This window comes from Bos indicus x Bos taurus, chromosome 22, assembly GCF_003369695.1.
Source record: "Bos indicus x Bos taurus breed Angus x Brahman F1 hybrid chromosome 22, Bos_hybrid_MaternalHap_v2.0, whole genome shotgun sequence".
NCBI lineage: Eukaryota > Metazoa > Chordata > Mammalia > Artiodactyla > Bovidae > Bos > Bos indicus x Bos taurus.
In genome coordinates this window covers 4,615,644-4,634,634 of record NC_040097.1, presented here as the reverse complement: position 1 = coordinate 4,634,634, position 18,991 = coordinate 4,615,644, and the positions used below count along the sequence as shown (strand labels likewise).

The 18,991-nt window shown below is 62.2% G+C and overlaps 1 protein-coding gene across 2 annotated transcripts in view; it reads left to right on the top strand.

Annotated features, from left to right (window-relative positions):
- Positions 1-3,748: 3,748 nt before the first annotated feature.
- PLXND1 (plexin D1) overlaps positions 3,749-18,991 on the top strand; it is a 49,135-nt gene continuing 33,892 nt past the window's right edge. For both annotated transcript variants that reach the window (XM_027522307.1, XM_027522306.1), the window contains exon 1: positions 3,749-5,092. In XM_027522307.1, coding sequence (XP_027378108.1) covers positions 3,764-5,092 — 1,329 coding nt within the window. In that variant the 5' untranslated portion in view covers positions 3,749-3,763. The remainder of the gene's footprint in view (positions 5,093-18,991) is intronic.

Here is an 18,991-nt window from a genome sequence, read left to right as displayed (position 1 = left end):
AGTGAAGTCGCTCAGTCGTGTCCGACTCTTAGCGACCCCATGGACTGCAGCCTACCAGGCTCCTCCGTCCATGGGATTTTCCAGGCAAGAGTACTGGAGTGGGGTGCCATTTGTCTTTAAATCAACCCACGTTTTAAAGACTTCCATAAATGCATTTATCAAGCAAGCTTGACATCGGTATTATACTTGGAAAGCCAGCCTCACTTGCCCAAGCCATAAAATAAGTGCCAATATTATAAAGAAAACAAGGAGCTATAAGCAAAATTCTAGAATGCTGAGCTTGAGACCTCATCTCTATTAAAAATGGACAGTGACAAATGTTAGAGAGGTATTAAAGATACATGGGCCCCAAGCAGAAACTTCCTCTTGAGCAGACACAGAGAAGGGCCTGATCACAGTGCCACCCGGCGTAGCTGGCAGCCACTCCAGGGTAGGTTAATCCGGGTTAGTTAACTCAGCGTGGGTTGATGGTGGGTACTGCCTAACCCCCCTGCCTGGGGATCATCCATCTCCCCTGTGTCCCCTCTAAAATCCCTTCTCAGAGGATACCCCCTACCCCTCCGCCTCTTAGCATGACCAGGGGAGATATGGGCTCTTCCCTTCCTCCCTCCCTCCCTTCCTTCCTTCCCTCCCTCCCTCCCTCAGCCCACAGTTATCACACCTCTCTGCCCAGCCGGGGATCCAGTGTGGCCGCCACCACGATCCATTGTGGCCTGAGGGTAATGAATGGGCAGAGGGGGGAAAACATGTGATCTGGTTAGAGCTGGGTTCAAATCCTCACCTCGCTCATGCCCCCTCCATTTCTCCATCTGTGAAATGGGTTTGATGACCCCTGCGTTTTCTGCTGGCTGTGAGGAGGGCATGAGGTTGTGCGGGGCAGTGCTGGGTACAGTAGTTTGCTCTTGTTGGAGAGTGGGTCTGCAAGCTGCCACAGGGCCCTGATATAAGGGAAGAAGCACACAGTTACCCAGGGCCTGCCATGTGCCCAGCACTGGGCTGGCTTCACATCCACAGCCTTGCAGGGGCTGGAGGGCTCTTATGGTTCTCCTCATTTTACAGACAAGGACATGGGCTCAGAGAGGGTAAGGGCCTTGCCCTAGGCCACACAGCACTGCCACCTCCAGCTTCCATGAAGACGCTTGGACCCTGGCCGTGGCTTCCACGGCTCACCTGGCCTGCGTAGCCCCAGCTCCCCGGCATCTCTGGAAACCCAGCCCTTGGCTTGGCAGGTAGTTTGGTGTCCAGAGTGCCCAGAACCATCCACCATGCGCCAGACTGAAGTTGCGACCACAGACAGCATTCTCCTCAAGGCTCGGTGGGGGGAGCTGCAGGATGTGGCAAGATGAGCTGGGAGACAGGAAGGAAGCTAGGAGGGCAAGGGGGGTGGAGAGAGAGAGGGCTTGGGAGATCGGGGGAGGGAGATTAAGAGGGGCAGAGACAGAGAGAGAGATGCCCACACAAAGACAGAGTAGAAGGGTTGGTGGGGGAGAGACAAAGAATGGGAGAGACCGGGAGGAGTGAGAAGGCAGACAGAACCAGAGACGGGTGGGGAAGGCTGAGGAGGATGGGATGGGGCGGGACTTAGACGGAGGGGGCCCTGGGGAGCGGGGGCGAGGTGCACTGAGGCAGCCCCCTGCACCCGTCCCAGGCTGCTCCAGAGGTGGCACAGCTAAGTGCTCCCCACCAAGGCTGGAGGTGGGGACCAGGGTCTTATCAGGCTGTCTCCTGAGCGGCCTTGAGCCCCGGGGGCGGGGGATGGGGCCCCAAAGCAGAACCTCTGGCTTCCTGCGTGGAGTGCTCCCGGCTGGCTGTCAGGGCGGCGGTCAGACCCATCCGAGGGCTTGGAAAGAGGCAGGCTGATGCGCACATCCTGACGGCAGGAAGCCGGGCCGTTTGGGGAAGTGGGGGGCCTGCTGTCAGCCTGGCCTTTCCTGCCTGCCCCGTGGGGCCCCGAGAAACAGCCCCCGCCATCCTTCCTTCCTGGCCAGGTGGGAACAGGTGAGGGAGGCTATGCTCCCCCCACCCAGTTCTGAGAGGCTGGAGCTGGCCGGGGAGAGTTGGGTGGGGTTCGGAGCCTGCAGATGGGGCTTTCAAACATCATAGCTCTGCTCCTTAGGAGCTGTGGGTCTGGAGCCAGTCCGTGCACCCCTGGGGCCTCAGGCTCTGAATCTGTAAGGTGGGACAGTAATCTGAGCAGTGTCAGAGGCGGCTGCGAGGGCCGAGTGAGTCAGAATGTGCTTGGTATGGCATATGGCAGGGGGCGAGCCTTGCTTGGGCGCTGGCAGTGGTCAGCTGCCACGTGTGCGCCTCGTGCAGGCCCCATGACCTGTCGTCATCGCTGCCCACTGTTGCCCCCAGTGCCCACCTGCTTCTCCCACGTGAAAGGAGAAGCAAGCCCAGGGCCGGCTTACCTGTGGCTGTGCCCACAAGCAAGCGTGCTAACTCGCTTCAGTTGTGTCCAACTCCCTGTGACCCCATGGACCGTAGCCCGCCAGGCTCCTCTGTGCGTGGGATTCTCCAGGCCAGAATACTGGAGTGGGTTGCCATGGCCTCCTCCTCTTCCCAGTCCAGGGATCAAGCCCGGCTCTCTTGCACTGGCAGGCGGATTCTTTACCACTGTACCACCAGGGGAGCCCCACATGTGGCTGATCTTCCCCTAAATTTGGGGGGATTTTAGATCCTCCTAGAGTTCTGAATAAAGTGGGTGGAAGGGCAGCTTCCACCCTGTGGGCCTCCTGGGGCCATCACACCACCCATCCCCCCAACCAGGACCAAGGCCCCACTCTGGGTGCCCTGGGCTCTGAACGGTCCTAAAATAGTACCTCTGTGCTTTCCCCTGATCTGTGCACTGGTCAAGGCCCCTTCTGGGCTGGAGATCATGGAATCTGAGGGGGTGGTGCCCCTGTCCAACTGACCTGCGGGTGCCCAGGCTCTGGGGTTTGAGGCCTGGGCAGTATATCCTGTGAAGGAGACTGGAGTGTGAGATGGGGAGAGACCAGGAGGACGGGGATGAGGAGGGTGGACAGAGGTGGACGAGACGGGGCAGAGGGCTCCAGGGAGACAGAGGGCCCGACGGGGCGGGCGCAGAGGGAGCCACCAGGACAGAACAGGGGAGGGTGGGTGAAGCAGAGACCGAGAAAAGGAGAGACGGCACGCATGGAGTTGGGGTGGGGGGCGGGCCACGCAGAGACAGGGAGACGCCGAGAGACATTCAGCGAGAAAGACAGATACAGAAAAAGAGATGGGAGAAAAGAGAAAGAAAAAATAAAGCACGACAGACAGGCCAAGGCAGCCAAGAGGGAGAAGGAACTCAAGCAATCAGCGACGGAGGCGGGGGCAGCTCCGGGTGCCGCGCGAGAGGGTCGTGCAGGCCGCCGGGCAGCCGACCCACCGACAGCCGAGCGGGGCCCGGTGGGGCGAGGCCCGGGCCGCCAGGGGCGGGGGGACCCAGAGTGCGTGCGGGAGCTGGGCCTGGGGCCGGGAGGGGGCCCGGGAGGCGGGGCGCGGCCGGGCGGGGCGCGGCGGGGGCGGGGCCCGAGGGCGTGTCCGCGGCGGAGCCGCCCCCGCCCCGCCCCCGAGTTGCGCGGAGCGACGGAGCCGGGCCGGGGCGCCGGGGCCGGGGGCGGCTGGCTGGCTGGCGCGGGCAGGAAGCGCGCCTCGCGGCCCGGGCCCGCCCCCCGCCTCCTGCCGCCTCCGGGCTCCCGGCTCCCGGCCGCGCCGCGCCCCATGCACTCGCCGTGCCGCGCAGCCCGCGCACGCCCGGATGGCTCGTCGCGCCGCGGGCGGCGCACCCCTTAGCGCCCGGGCCGCCGCGGCCAGCCCCCTGCCGCCGCGCCCGCCATTCCGGGCCCCGCAGTGCCCGCCGCCGCCGCTGCTGCTTTGGCTGCTGCTGCTCCTGGGGGCGGCCCGGATCGGCGCCCTGGAGATCCAGCGCCGGTTCCCCTCGCCCACGCCCACCAACAACTTCGCCCTGGACGGCGCGGCGGGAACCGTGTACTTGGCGGCCGTCAACCGCCTCTACCAGCTGTCGGGCGCCAACCTGAGCCTGGAAGCCGAGGCGGCCGTGGGCCCGGTGGCCGACAGCCCGCTGTGTCACGCCCCGCAGCTCCCCCAGGCCTCGTGCGAGCACCCGCGGCGCCTCACCGACAACTACAACAAGATCCTGCAGCTGGACCCGGGCCAGGGCCTGGTGGTCGTGTGTGGCTCCATCTACCAGGGCTTCTGCCAGCTGCGGCGGCGGGGCAACATCTCGGCGGTGGCCGTGCCCTTCCCGCCCGCCGCGCCGCCCGCCGCGCCCGTCACGGTGTTCCCCAGCATGCTGAACGTGGCGGCCAACCACCCCAACGCGTCCACCGTGGGGCTGCTCCTGCCGCCGGCGGCCGGCGCCGGGGGCAGCCGCCTGCTCGTGGGCGCCACGTACACGGGCTACGGCAGCGCCTTCTTCCCGCGCAACCGCAGCCTGGAGGACCACCGCTTCGAGAACACGCCCGAGATCGCCATCCGCTCCCTGGACGCGCGCGGCGACCTGGCCAAGCTCTTCACCTTCGACCTCAACCCCTCCGACGACAACATTCTCAAGATCAAGCAGGGCGCCAAGGAGCAGCACAAGCTGGGCTTCGTCCGCGCCTTCCTGCACCCTCCCGACCCGCGACCCGGCGCGCAGACCTACGCGTACCTGGCGCTCAACAGCGAGGCGCGCGCAGGCGACAAGGAGAGCCAGGCGCGGAGCCTGCTGGCGCGCATCTGCCTGCCCCGCGGCGCCGGCGGCGACGCCAAGAAGCTCACGGAGTCCTACATCCAGCTGGGCTTGCAGTGCGCGGGCGGCGCGGGCCGCGGCGACCTCTACAGCCGCCTGGTGTCCGTCTTCCCCACGCGCGAGCTGCTCTTCGCGGTCTTCGAGCGGCCGCAGGGGACCCCGGCGGCCCGCGCGGCTCCCGCCGCGCTCTGCGCCTTCCGCTTCGCCGACGTGCAAGCCGCAATCCGCGCCGCGCGCACCGCCTGCTTTGTAGATCCTGCACCCGACGTGGTGGCCGTGCTCGACAGCGTGGTGCAGGGCACCGGGCCGGCCTGCGAACGCAAGCGCAACATCCAGGTAGGACGCCCAGGCAGCCGGGGCTCGGGGACCGTCCCAGGGCGCCGGCGGGAGGGCGGGCGGGTAACCCAGCAGGTTGTGCAGCTGAGAGGGTCCCACGTGTGAGCGTACCTCGACCCAGATGTGCGTGTATGGGGACCCAAGTGTGAACTCTGCGCCCCAGGTGCTTTTGTGGAAACCCCGGTGATGACCTGAGGATACAGGTATCAGCCGAGGTGGGGGGCACTGGCCTGAATATGGTGTGAGCCCGTTGGGCCGTCCATAGGAGTGCTCCCTTACAGGTGCACGTGTCTAGGTGTGCAGGGCTGATACCATTGTGGGTGAGTGCCCAAGTGTGTGCTGACGAGAGCCAGAGGGGCATATCTTCTAAAGAGGTGTCTGCAAGACATGTTCCGAAGAGACTTGGGTGTGCAAGTGAGGGTCGTAGCAGTGGGCTGAGGGCACAGCGTGTGAGTGCCGTGTCTGCCCAAGGTGTGTTCGGGGCCGGCCGTGTGGGCCCCTCAGAGCCACCTTTGCGAGCTGGCAGATGTGTGCATGGGTGTGGCAGGTGTGTGCCAGGGCCCTGCTGGTGGGGGGGTCAGGGAGAGGAATGAGTGTGTGCACCAGACCCGTGTGTCACTGAGCTGGGTGACGCGGGAGTGGAGGCAGTCAAGTGTGGGCGGCACATGGACCCTGGCATTTGGGAACCCATTAGTGCTCCAGGGAGGCTGCCGGTTGGCAACAGCGTGCCTTTACTGAGCGTTTAGCGTGCACCAGGCGTGGGGTTTCGCCTACTAAGCACATCACAAGAGCGTGACTCTGTTCAAACAGCAGTCCTCTCAAGTAGGCTCTGTTCCCATCCCCGTTTTACGGATGAAGCAACTGAGGCCCGGGGAGGTTAAGTAACTTGCTGCAGATCACACAGCTTAGGAGGAGCAGAGGCAGGATCTGGGTCCAGGCTGTGTGGCCTAGAGCTCAGAGTGTGTGTGTGTGTGTGTCCAAGGAGGAGTTGGGGTGGCTGGGGTGGGGAGCTGCCGCTCCAGGAGGGGAGGGAGGCGAGCAGGACTGTGTGTAGCGCCCGAGTGGGGAGCTGGAGGGAAGGGGCAGGGTCAGGTACCCCAGCAGTGGTGGTGGCGGGGAGGCGGCCCAGGCACCTGGGGCCAGGCTTGGCGGGGGCGAGGGGGTGTCCAGGCTGGGGGTTCGATGTCTGTGTTGATCTGGGGTGAACGCGACACAAGGGCCCTGGAGGGAATTGTGTGGTCCTCAAGGGAGCCAGCCAGCAAGGGGTCCCTTCTTCAGGGGGCCCTGGAGGTGGACCCCCGTGCCTTTTTCGCGTTCTCCATCCCCAGCTGAGTCAGGGGACCCCTGGCCGCTCCCCTCCAAGCCTCAACTTCTCAGCTTTCCCTGGAGAGGACAGGAAGGAGCCCTCCCTGGGGCTGGTCAGCAAGCTGGTCACGAGATGAATTATTCCCTCCGTGGGTGTGCCCAGTACTGGAGCTTTGAGAAAACACAGATTCCTTCGCTGCAGCTGGGCCGGCCCCCGCCCTGGCGCCCACCAGTGCCCACCACCCGGCTGGCCGGCTGCCCTGAAAGTGAAGGTCACGGTGGGTGAGCAGGGCAGGCGGATCGGGAGCCGGCAGCCGCCCAGCGCCGTGCTCAGGACATCCACTCTTCCCCTTCCCGAAATCCTCGAGCTCTGCTGGGCTGTGGGACACAAGCTTTGTGTCAGGGGTGGGTCTCAGAGCTGCAGGAGGGGAATGGGGAGTCTCCCTGATTCCTGGAGGGGAGACCCTGTTGGAAGGTCCTTTCCAGGCCTGCGCGGCCATCCGGGCCCACGGTGTGAGCAATCTGTGGGATTCCTCAGGCCGCAGCCTCCCTTCCCCCTCCAGCAGGAGCCGCCCTGGTTCCCACGGTCCCTCGTCCCCAGCCTGGCCTGGCCTGCTGCCGTGAGTCACTCTGCTGAAGGGGGTTGGGGCTTCCCTTTCCTGGGGGGCAGGGCCTCTGCAGGGACACCGCCCCAGGGACAGAGTGGCCCAGGGCCTCCTTGCCATCCCAGAGTGGGGCTGATTCCTGGCCCTGCCTGGCACTCTCCCTGCGTCCTCCACACCCCTCTCCCTTCCCCGTGCCCAGCTGTGGGCACAGGCCAGGGCCGCTCCCAGATGTGTGCAGGGTCCCCGGTCCAGACCTCTAGCACCGGGGGGCGGGGGGCAGTGGTTATTCTTGCCCGCTCCCCCCTTACAAGCTAAGGATGTGGACTTCGCACACTGGGTTAAATCCTGCTCTTGCTGCTTCCCAGCTGTGTGACCTTGACAAGTGGCTTCATCTCTCTGAGGCTTAGTTGCCTCATCTGTAAAGTGGGGACCTTAGATCGCTAAGGATTCAGTTCAGTCGCTCAGTCGTGTCTGACTCTTTGTGACCCCATGGACTGCAGCACACCAGGCCTCCCTGTCCATCACCAACTTCCGGAGCTTGCTTAAACTCATGTTGATTGAGTCAGTGATGCCTTCCAACAGTCAACCCTCATCTCTAAGGATTGATAAGGACCAAATGAGTTAGTTTTCAGTACACAGCACACAGCGGGGGCCTGGCAGATATGTGCTGTTCCGGTTATTACTACCCCTGGGGTGTTAGAAGCACGTCTGAGCTTAGTCCTGGACATCAACCAGTGACCTCTCCTGGCTTATTCTGCAACCTTGAAGACCCAGTAAACATTGCCTAAGTCCCTGCGGTGTCGCTGTGCGCTGGGGCCCAGTGGAGGCTCCCTCACCGTCTGCTCTTGTGCGAGCTAGGTGAGCGGAGGGCCAGACACATGGCCGGGGCATAGGCGCTGTGATGGGGGAGCACAGAGGGGCTTCCGGGGAGGGTGGTGTCAAAGCACAGGTGGGTGGGCGAACAGGAGTTGGGCTCGTGAAGAGGGCAGGAGAAGAAGGAACGGGTCCAGGTCAAGGGTCACAGGTCCAGGGGCCTGGAGCGGCAAGGCGGGCTGGGGCTGTGCAGGGTGAGCAGTGTGCCGGGGCGGGGATCGGGAAGTGTGAGCTGGGCTGGGGAGTAGGCTGGCCTCCCCTAGGCGCGGCTGTGTCCTGGGGACACGAGGTGGGGGAGTGGGGGGACTCTGAGGGCTTCAGCCAGAGCATCCAATCTGAAGGAGCATCTCAGTTTCCCTGCCTGTAGAATGGGAGCGGTAACAAAAGTACCTCCCTTCCAGGACTGCGGCGGGGTTAAATAAGATGCCACAGGTGAGGCCCCAGCAGCGTGCTGGCGCAGGTGCTTGCAGCTACTAGGGCTATATTTAATAATTAGGAGCTAGTTTAGAAAGTTGCTAGTTGAGAAGGACAGAGGAGAAGCAGGGTGAGAAGGAAGGAGGTTGGTGCCATCTTGCAGGCAAGTGGGTCCCTCCTGTATTTGCACATATTTCTTAAGCACCTACTGCGTGCTGGGCCCTGTGGCAGACACTGGGGCAGCCGTGGGGGCAGCCAGCCGGGCCTTGTTCCTGGGGGACGGGTGTGAGCAGCCTGGAGGGCCTGGTCTGAGGGCATGGAGGGAAGCAGGGACCTCTGGACAGGTTCGCATGCCCCAGAGGTGGGGACAGACAGGATGGAGGAGGGAGCGGCCCTGTCCAGCCCAGCGCTGGTGTGGAAAGCGGGGTAGGGGCTGAGACGGGTGCCTCTGGGGGAGAGAGTGAGTTTGGTCGGGGCGGGGGTGAGTACCAGGGGCCTGGAGTCCATCTCCTTCCCAACCCCCTCGGGCCTGACTGCCGCAGCAGCAGGGGGCCTCTGTGGGGATGACCACGTGGGCCAGCCCCTGGTCTCCCATCTCCTCTCTGGGGATGTCTGACCCCCAAGCCGGGTGGCTCCTCCAGGCCTCTGGATACCCGACCCTCGTGCTCTTTCCTTCAGGGCCTGGAACCCCAGAGCCCCGGTTGGGGTAGCCTCCGACATTCCAGCTTCTCTCCTGGCAGGCTCTGCCCCTTGCCCGCCACCTTGAAGATGATGAAGAGGTGGGGAACCTTGGCCCCCAGGCTTCAGAGGCCCTCAGCTTTGTCACTGATTGCTTTGGGCATATTTGGGTCTTTGGACTATCTTGAGAAAGTGAGGGAGGGAATGAGCCTCCATCGCGTGTAGATCGGATCCCTTCCCTCACTTCGTGAATGCAGTTTGAAAGTGGGACGGGAGGTCGCCTCGTGCTGTCGGTAGGGAAACTGAGGCACAGAGCCGCCCAGCACGGTGAGGGCAGGCTGAGTCCAGCTCCCTTCCCTGGGTCTTTCCCTTCAACCTTTGAATGACTGAAGGGTTCGGTGTTTTAAAATCAAAAAGAAAACCAACAGGGAAATGTCAATGTTGCATTTTCAAGGTGTCTTTTTATAGTAAAGGTGGAAAAAAACGCTCAGGCGGTTTTAAACTGGCATGCAGTGGGTGGGTGCCCGTTGTCAAGAAGGCGTTTTCTGAACCGATTTAGGGGCTGAAATAGAGGGTGGAGGTGGAGGTGGAGGCTTGCAAGATGGCTTTCCATTTGGAGTTGGGCTGGAGGCTGGGAGTGAGCTCCCTGTGGTCGAGGGTATGAGCAGAGACACCGGGTGGGACTTAGGATGGGGGTTCCAGCAGGGTTGGCAGAATGGCCTTCTAGCCTAGAGAGACAGACGGGTTCCTGGGCCAGGAGATGGATACCATACCTCTCTGCCCAGGGCCCGTCATCAGTCCTGACTGCCAGGTACACTAGGGTAAAGCTGATGTGAGTCGTCTTCCTCCTGCCTGTAACTGTGTGACCCAGAGTAAGTCATTTACCTTTCCTGGGCCCCACGTGTTCTCCTGGTCAAATGGAACAGTGTCTCCTCCTGAACTGAAATCTCACAGGAAGCACTCAGGCCATGGCAGGCGGAGGTTCTGGTACCAGAAGAGAAGTACCTCTGGGAAAAGTGTGCTCAGTGTGGAATAGCCACTGGGGCAGGGAGCGCTCAGAGGCGGGAGGAGAAGGGCCAAACCAGGCCCTGCAGGTGAGCGGGGTGCGGGGGGGTGGGGAGAGAGGGGAGTGTCGGGGCCCCCCAGGCCAAGCTCCCTGGCGGGAGGCGCACGCCAAAATAAACCCGGCCTGGCACTGCTGCTATTGGTGGTGCAGGCGCTGCACGTCCGGTGGGCCTGAGGGCTGTGTGCACGGCTCTCTGGGGCTGAATAGGAACCACGGCTGCGTTCCCGCTTCTGAGAAGGAAGCTCTGTGGGTCCTTCAGAGGCACCAGTCTGTTTGCTCTCACAGCCCCTGCCCCCAGCCTGTGAGGCAGGGAGTGCTGTTATCCCCACTTTACAGATAGGAAAACTGAGGCCCGGGGTCTCACACAGCTGGTTAACAGAGTAGGGTCTGCAGACTGGCTGGCTGGCTGGCTCTGGAGTCCGCGGTGGATGTCCTCCCGCGTTAGCTGTGGGCTCTCAGCTAAGGGTCTGCAGTTACCCCCACACCCCAGGGAAATTTGGGAGGGTCTCTGTATTGACATGAAACGCCCTCTGTGACAGCACCTCCCAGCTGGCCCCAGATGGAAGCCGGGAGCCGCTGCTGCAGTGACTCAGTTCCTGAGCAGCGTGAGGCTGGCGAGGATGTCTGCAGAGGCCAGACCACAAGTTGGGGGGCTGGGGGTGCTGATCGAGTCTCCTGGGGAAGCCAGGGCAGCAGGGAAGGCACCTGGTAACACTCATCTCTGAGAAGGGGATTGTTAGCCCTGGCCCTTTGGGAGCATGAGTGAGAGGCGTGGTTGGTTTGAGTGCCTTGACAGTTGCTTTCCGCCGTGACCGCAGCCCCCGACAGTGCCGTGTCCTGGGGCAGGGTAGCGCTTCACGGTCTGGAGTTCCCTAGGAAGGTGGAGGGTATGTCACTGCCCCCGCCACGCCCAGAGCCATGGATGGATCAGTGCAGGACCCTGGTGCCGACTCCCTGGATGCAAATCCTGCCTCTGCACCTCCTCCCTGTGGCCTCCAGCTAGTCACTCTCCTCCTCCCGGCCTGTATTTCCCCATCTGTAAAGTGGGCTCGGCCGTCGACGAGAACAGGGCTGCCTGGAGTCCAGCGGAGGCCGTGTGTGCGTCGGCTTGGGCCCTGCAGAATCTCCCTCTACGGGAGTCTGATTTGCCCACTGCCACGGCTGGTGGATTCCATGGAGATGAAGGAAGCAGGCTGGGTTCCGGGTTCTGGTTGCCGAAGGGTAGAGAGCAGACACTGTGTGTACAGAACAGGAGCCTGAAGGGTCCCTTCCCCTTTCTGGGCCTCGGTTTCCCTGTCTGAACTGGGCTGCGGGGTGGCCGGAAAGCCCTCACTGCCACCAGAACCTCCGTCAGCAGCAGCATCGTTATTATTATCTTATTGTTGTTGCTTCCTGGGAACTTATTTTCTGTTGGGCACTTTGCCAAATCGCATGCGGTGTGTATCTTTTTAACCCTGCCAGAAACAGAGTGGGGTTAGGATTACCCCCAGGCTACAGAAAAGGAAAACAGAGGCCCAGAGAGGGAAAGTGACTTGCCTGAGGTCACACAGTGGTGGAGCAGGCGTTGGGCTTCGGAGTCCATGCTCATCACCTTCCCTTCTTATTTGCTCTGAAAACGCTGACCTGATGGGTGTGAGCCGCAGAGGCCCTCAAGGTCACAGTGGGAAGGGGTGGGTGGGTCCCTCTTGAAGGTGAAGGACCTGAGACCCAGGGACGTCCTTCCCCTGCTGGGGTTCTGGTGAGAACTCGCATACCCAGCATGGTCCCAGGCTGGGACCAGGTCCCCTGGGTGCAAGGCTCCTGTCCCCATGACCACAGCCGTCTCCACCTTTGCCCGCCAGACCTCCCAGGCAACATGCCCTGCCTGTCTGTGCTCCTGGTGGAGGGTGCACTGGAGCATGGCAGGGAGGGGGGCTCAGCTCTGTTACCGGCAGCCCCTCAAAAGAGATGAATCAGCCTCTTCCCCTGTCCTCCAGGAACCCCCAGATGGTCTGGCAGGAGATCAAGACAGGAGGTAGAAGACCCAAGCCAGAGCTGCACGCTGACCAGCCTCATCTGAGAGAGTCAGGGAGGGCTTCCTGGAGGAGGGGGTATTGCAGCAGAGTCTTTGACGGATAGGGCTGGGGGAGGCCTTCCAGGGAGAGGGCATGGCTGGGGCAGAGGTCCAGAGATGCAGCAGAACATGGCTTGGGTGGCTGGCAGAGATGAAGCTGAGAAGTCTGTGAGGCCTGGGGTGTAGGCCAAGGGTCTGGACGCTGTCCTGTGGGCTGCGGGGAGCCAGCAAGGCCTTGGGGAAAGAGTGAGACACGGGCGGTCTGGCTCTGGAGCAGACCCAGCGCTGCCGGCCCTGCATCAGTCCTGCCTGGAGCCAGTGGGAGCCCCCACTGGGGCTGGACCAGGTGACTCCCGAGGGCCCCTCCGGCTCTGCCAGTGGCGTGGGGGTCGCCATGGAAACCAGCTGGTCCCCTCGCGTGGGCACAGGCCCGGGAGGTCTCCTGGCACTGGCCGCGTGGATGTGGATCCCAGCTGCCCCTGGAGCTCGGCCACTTCCCTTCTCTCCAAAGCCCGTGTTGGGCCAGGGCTGAGCCCAGCAGACCACCTGGAAGGGCCCTGGGCCGCCCACTCACCCCGGCAGCCCTGGGTCCCCAGTGCGATGCCAGTGCCCCTGCGATCGGCTGGGCCAGCGAGGCTCGCCCCGCCCCATCCACCATCCGTCACCCTGAAATTCAATAAATCACGCGCTGGGGGAGGGAGGAAGCTCGCAGCTCCATTACGAGGCCCCACGAGGCCCCGGTGGGGCGTTAATCATGGAGCGCTTTCTGCTCTGATCGGTAAATAATGGGGGAGCGGGCCGTGGGCAGAGGCCTTGAAGCGGAGGCCGGGCCGGGCACGGAACTCAGCCACCATCGGCGCTCGCCTCCGCCCCCAGCCCCTCTCAGAGCCCTCCACCATCTGTGATGGAGGCGGTGGAGCCTCTGGAGGTGGTCAGCTCCTTGATGGGCCCCAGTTTCCCCAGCTCACAACCCAGGGCCTTTCCAGCTCCAAGCAGCCAAATTCCCAGCAGCTGTTGGCGGTCCCCAACAGCGCAGGGGGGTGGCGGGACTGTGGGGTTCGGGAGCCAGCCTGCCTAGGTGTGAGGCTCACGTCCGGCTCTTCTGGCTGTGTGACCCAGGGCAAGTCACTTGACCTCTCTGTGCCTCGGCTTCCTCTGCTGTACAGTAGCAGTAGCACGTGAGGATCTGGTGAGGGGCCCGTGAGGTCCTCCAGACAGAGGTCTCTGCACACAGGAAACCATCGCCGCTTTTTCTTGTTGTGTTGCTGCTGCTACTGCGTCGCTGTAGCTGTAAAGTGGTCCCTTCCCTGTTGAGGGTCGGTCCCTGGACTGGGATGCTGGCAGCTAGAGAGAAGGGACATGTCTCCGTGTCTCCAGCACATGGGACCCGGCCCAGAGATGTTTGCTCAGGGCCCGCCCCCACCCCCCCAGCTGCCCTGGGCTGCGGTCACAAGCCGTTGTAAGATGACTCTGGGACCCAGGCCAGCACCCCGGGGGATGGGGAGGAGGGTGTGAGTTCCAGCCTCCAGGCCCCCTCAGCCCTTGGAGGAGGAGGGCCCAGCGTCCCCAGGAGAGACAGCTGCTCCCTGCTCCTCCTGGCCCTCGTCCCTTCAGGGGAAGGAGTGGGGACCCAAACCCGTCCCCCCAGGGTGAGGAGCTGCCCCGCCCCCCCTGGCGAACCATCCAACCCCGCCAAACCCTGCAAGCCCTCGCCCCCGCCACCTTGGCCTGAATCCTGGCTGCCCAGCCCATCCTGGGCTCCTCTGGGACCCGGGGGGGAGGGCTGGAAACGCGGCCAGGCTGGGCCGGAATGAGAAACAGCTTCGAGAAGGGGGAGCTGGGTGTCCGGGGGGCCGCGTCCAGCTAACAAAACAAGGGCTGCTTGAGTCAGCGGCCGTGGCAGCAGTTCCCAGGCAGGCCCCGGGCGAGAGCGGCATGGATGGTCCAGCCTCCGATACTTGACTTTGGGGAGCGGCTGCTCCTGGGGAGGCCCTCCTGTCCTCGGGCATTCTGGTCTCTGCCCGGTGGCCTGCAGAACTAATTGGGAACGTTTTAGCCCCCCAGGATTGGGGGCTGCTGTGAGCTGAGCCTCTGTGGCGGGTGCAGGGCCTGTCCCCATTTCACAGATGAGGACTTGGAGGCTCAGTGAGGGTGGGACAGCCCACAGGGAGTTGAGAGACTTGGCACTTCAGGAGCCTCAGTTTCTCTGCCTGTTAAATGGGAACACGCCGGGAGAGTGTGCTCAGCGCCTGCACACGGTAGGTTGGCAATGTGGCCCGGCCTCTGACCCCAGCCTGGGGCCGTCCCTTCAGACTGGCAGGTCAGGGGTGCCCGTTGCGGGTGGGTGGACCTGTGGTGCTCAGGGCGGCCCGGCTGGCTGATCCGCACAGCCCTTGGCGCTGGGTGACCCACCTGCTCCAGAGGTCAGGGGGTCAGGGAGACCGAGGCGGGCCTCTCAGAAGTTTGGAAGGGCGCATGCAAGCTGTTGTGCCCGTTGCCATCGGTCGGTTTTTCCTGCCTGATTCAGGCCAGGTCGGGATAACTGCACCGTGTGTCCTAAGGGAGCCTCTGCCCACTCCGTGCCTCAGTTTACCCAACTTTCCCCCCAGGCTCAGAGCCAGGCCTCCTGACTGACTTGTCCTCTGGCCAGGTTGGCAGTTCTCTCCAACCCTGCTCCCCACGTCCCCCGCCCCAGGAAGTGAGCATCTTGACTCCCAACAGGGAGGTGCTGGTATTTCCTTTCCTGGTGGCAGGCAGCCTCCTCCTTGGTGCGGGGGCTGTTGCCAGAGCCCCCCACACCCCCAGCCAGCTCCCCCAGAGCTGGGTCTGTCCTGCCCCCTCCCAGGGCCCGCACACAGTAGCCCAGGTTTTCCATGCCTCAGTTTACGCTCTGTGGAGGGTCACTCAGGGGGGTCATGTCCCAGGAGGCCTCTCAGGCTGACATGGCTGGGAGGAGTTTGGGTTTGAGGGCCACAGGGGTGGCTTCAAACCTGGAGCCAACCGGCCCCCTTGGAGGCCTCAGGGACACTTCCCCTTTAACCGCAGACCTTCAGAGGAAGCTTGGGGGAGAGGTTGCTCACCTGAGCTCTGCGGGAAGCAGCGTTCAGCGCGTGCGTTTCTAGGCCTGCCTTTTGAGGCTGTGTGTATGTGTGTGTGTGTGTGTGTGTGTGTGTGTGTGTTAGTCACTCACTCACTTTGCAGCCCTGCGGACTGTAGCCTGCCAAGGTCCTCTGTCCATGGACTCCTCCAGGTGAGAGTACTAGACCTCCCCTGCTACCCTGCTGGGCCCTGCCGGCTCCTGCTTCTCCAGTCTTGTCCTCAGGGCACCCTCCCAGGCCCTCGTCTCCTGTCCACACTGAGGGAGAAGGAGCCGCCGGGGCAGGGGTTGAGGGGAGCCACAGGGGGCAGGCCAGGTGCACCAGGGCCTTGAGGGCCCGGGAGCAAAGTTTGGGTTTCTGTTGAGGGCACTGGGGACCCCCTGAAGGCTGTAGAGCTGTGGGAGGGGCACCACCTGCTTTGCATTTTTTCATTTGTTTTCTGATGGCCACGCAGCTGGGCACATGGGGTTTTAGTTCCCTGACCAGGGATTGAACTCGTGCCGTGGGAGTGGGAGCTCGGAGTCTTAACCACTGGACCACCAGGAAGGTCCCTCCTTTTTTTTTTTTTAAACTGATTTAGTTACTCATCTGTATTGGGTCTTAGTCGCAGTACATGGGCTCCTTCTTGCTTCATGCAGGATCTTTTGTTGCGATACGTGGACTCTGTAGTTGTGGTACTTAGACTCAGTAGTAGCAGTGTGTGGGCTTAGCTGCTCTGCAGCATGTGGTATCTTACTTCCCTGACCAGGGATCGAACCTGCGTCCTCTGTATTGCAAGGTGGGTTCTGAAGGATGGACCCCCAAGGATGTCCCATCTTTTTTTTTCCCCTTAACTTTTCAGTTTGGAATAACTTTAGGTTTACAGGAAGTTATAAAGACAGTACAGGTAGTTCCTGCGTACCCTTCCCTTGGGTGCTAGTGGTAAAGAACTCGCCTGCCAATGCAGGAGACATAAGAGACGTAGGTTTGATCCCTGCATTGCGATGATCCCCTGGAGGAGGGCACAGCAACCCACTCCAGTGTTCTTGCCTGGAGAATCCCACGGACAGAGGAGCCTGGGGGGCTACAGCCCATGGGGTCACACTGGGTCGGACACGACTGAAGCAACGATGCACGCTGCATATAGTGCTTTGCAGTTGTGGAGGCTCCTTCTGACTGCTGTGTCAGAGTTGGGGAGGGTCTCGGTCCAGCCCCCAGCCCCTTGTGATGAGCGCAGGCCCCCCTGCCGCCTGCTCTTCACGCCCCAAAGTGACTGTGTTCTTTCAGCTCCTCGGCGGTGAAACCTCACCTTCCCAGGATCAGGGTTCGATAGCAATCAAAAACCTCGAGGCAGGAAGGGACCCCCCATTTCCCAGACACAGAGGCCCCACAGCCGGTGTCGTCTACACCTGGGGCGGAACCCCTGGGGTTTGTAGTCGGCTGTTGACGCCTCATCCTCCTTGGAGCCACCTGCCGTGGGGCTGAGGTTCGGTGGGGTCTGCGGGCAGGAGGCGGGAGGCCTGAGAAGCAGGCTCTGGATGCTCTTGTTCCACTGGCTTCCTGGGGAGAAAAAGTCAACACAATTACAGTTGGTAGTGAAATCAATATGTCAGCGCTCTAATGTGAGAGTGGGCAGAGCTGAGCTTTGGCCCCGGGAGGCAGCCAGCCAGCCTGAGAAGGGAGGGAGTGTTCTACTCTCCTGGAAAAGAGCTGAGGCCAGCAGCCGCCTGCCGCTCATCCCATTTCCAAGAGGGATAAACTGAGGTTCTCAGAGGAACCAGAAGTAGCAGCCAGGTGCTGCCTGGCCCCAAAGACCTGTGTTGTCACACACACCATCGACATACAGTTGACTCCTGTTTTTCCTTCAGTTCACCAGCACCCAGCATGGGCGGTGGTGTTCTCAGTATTTCTGCTTGGCAAAGAAGAAGCTGAATGCAGTCATTCACACTTTAGTCAAAATTAGTTTCCTTTCTTTAGTTAAACCCAGAGCACAGTCTCTGCCCTAAAGGAGCTTATGGAGGAATCAAAGTGGTGAGCAGTGCAGAGGAGGGGAGAGGTGGCTTTTTTTCTTTCTTTTTTTTTTTTTTGGAGCTGCATCTTGAAGGCGGGCTGAAAGCTTGCTGCCTGGGCACGCCCGGCAAAGGGAGCGGCAAGGGTCAGGACGAGGGGGACTAGAAGGGCCAAGGGGGAATTCGAGGGGCTCAGAGGTTTGGGAAGGGCGTTGGTTGCTGATGGAACAGCGTTATGAAGGTTCAGCTGCCCTGAGAGGAAAGCGTGGCCACATTTGAGAAAGGGCAGACTAGTGTGGTGGGAGCCAGGGGCGAGGCAGAGAGAGAAGTGAGACTCCAGGCCGGAGCCGCCGGCAGGAGCCAGCTCACCCGGGGCGGCCAGGAGCCAGGGAGGGGCTGGCCAGTCCTGCGCTGGGAAGGTGGCCCCCGTGGGTTGGAGGAGGCTGCTGTGGGCGCCCAGCCCTCCCCCTGCACCCGGGGAATGGTGTTGTGAAAGACCAAGGCCGAGAGAGACTCCAAGGCGGGCCGGTGCTGACGGAGGAATTTCAGGCCGTGTCACAGGGTCAGGGCAGGCGGTATTTTGGACCTTGGAGCCCACTGCCACCCCTTGGAGACCGAGTTCGGCTGAGGCCACACTCGGGCGGCCGGCCGCCAGGTCCCCGGAGCCCGCTGACCCCCTTTCCCGGGCCGTATCCCCCCAAGAGCAGAGGCCTCGCTCGCCTGCCTGGTGGACGTGTGTATCCAGCTTCCGTTTTCGAGGCGGTTGAAGCCTTGTGATTTCCCCTGGCAGCCGGGAGCCAGCTTCCCCCTCAGATCACAGAATCCGCAGTGAGCAGCCAACGGGTGACTTCTCCTTTAAACTTTTTTTTTTTTTATTTTTAGGATAAGAAAAAAAAAAAGTCAGAGGAAAGGCTTTTTAGAGAATTCCTTCGGTGCAGAATTAATGGCTCTGCGCTTTGGGGCGGGCAGGCCAGAGTCAGATTCCCAGGCCGCCCCACCTGGCCCTCTCTGCCACCCTGGCTGGCAAATCACCCTGGTCCAGGTGGTTCCCAGGACCCCCCACCCTGCTGGACTGGGGAGCCCCATTGCGGAAAACCCCAAAGGTGTTCCCCGGGCCTCCCAGGTGGCCCTTCCCACCCAACCCCTGCCCCCAGAACGCAGGGCGGAAGCTTGCGTCCCCTGGGCCAGGGTTTGCAACGTTAATTTTAGAACAACGTATTATTTAATGACGCCCGTCATCCATGTCCAGGAAAGAGGAGTTACACAACCCCCGGGGAAGGCGTCCTTGTGGAAAGCCTGGGGCCCAGGTGCCCACTCTCCTGGCTGCTCGCTGCCTCACCTCTTCCCCGCAGCTGCGGGATTGCAGGGGGTGGGCCCTGGGGAAAGGAGCGGGCAGCCGCCTTCCAGGGCTGTCCCCCAACTCAGGCCCTGTCAGGTAGGGTAGGTCCAAAGCTGGAAGATGAGCAAAAAGTGATAAGGCAGTCTGGGTGGCGGCATCTGAGGCAGAGAGACTGGCACGTGCAAAGGCCCTGGGGCAGGACCCAGCTTGGGCCGAGGGGCAGAGACGAGGCCCGAGGCTGGAGTGGAGAGGGGAGGGTAAGGGACGGGCCCGCTCCTCAGGCCCCTGGGAGGGGCGTGAGGGAGGCTTAGGATGTGAGGCTTATTCTCAGCATCGCGTCAACCATCAGAGAGGGATGGTTTGAGACCTCTCTGCAGAGGAGACCTCTGCACCTTTACAGGGCTCGCTCTGCAGCTGTATCCCAGGGGGAAATGTTGAGGACAGAGTCAGCCCAGAGAGCAGGCCAGGAGAGCCTCCTTT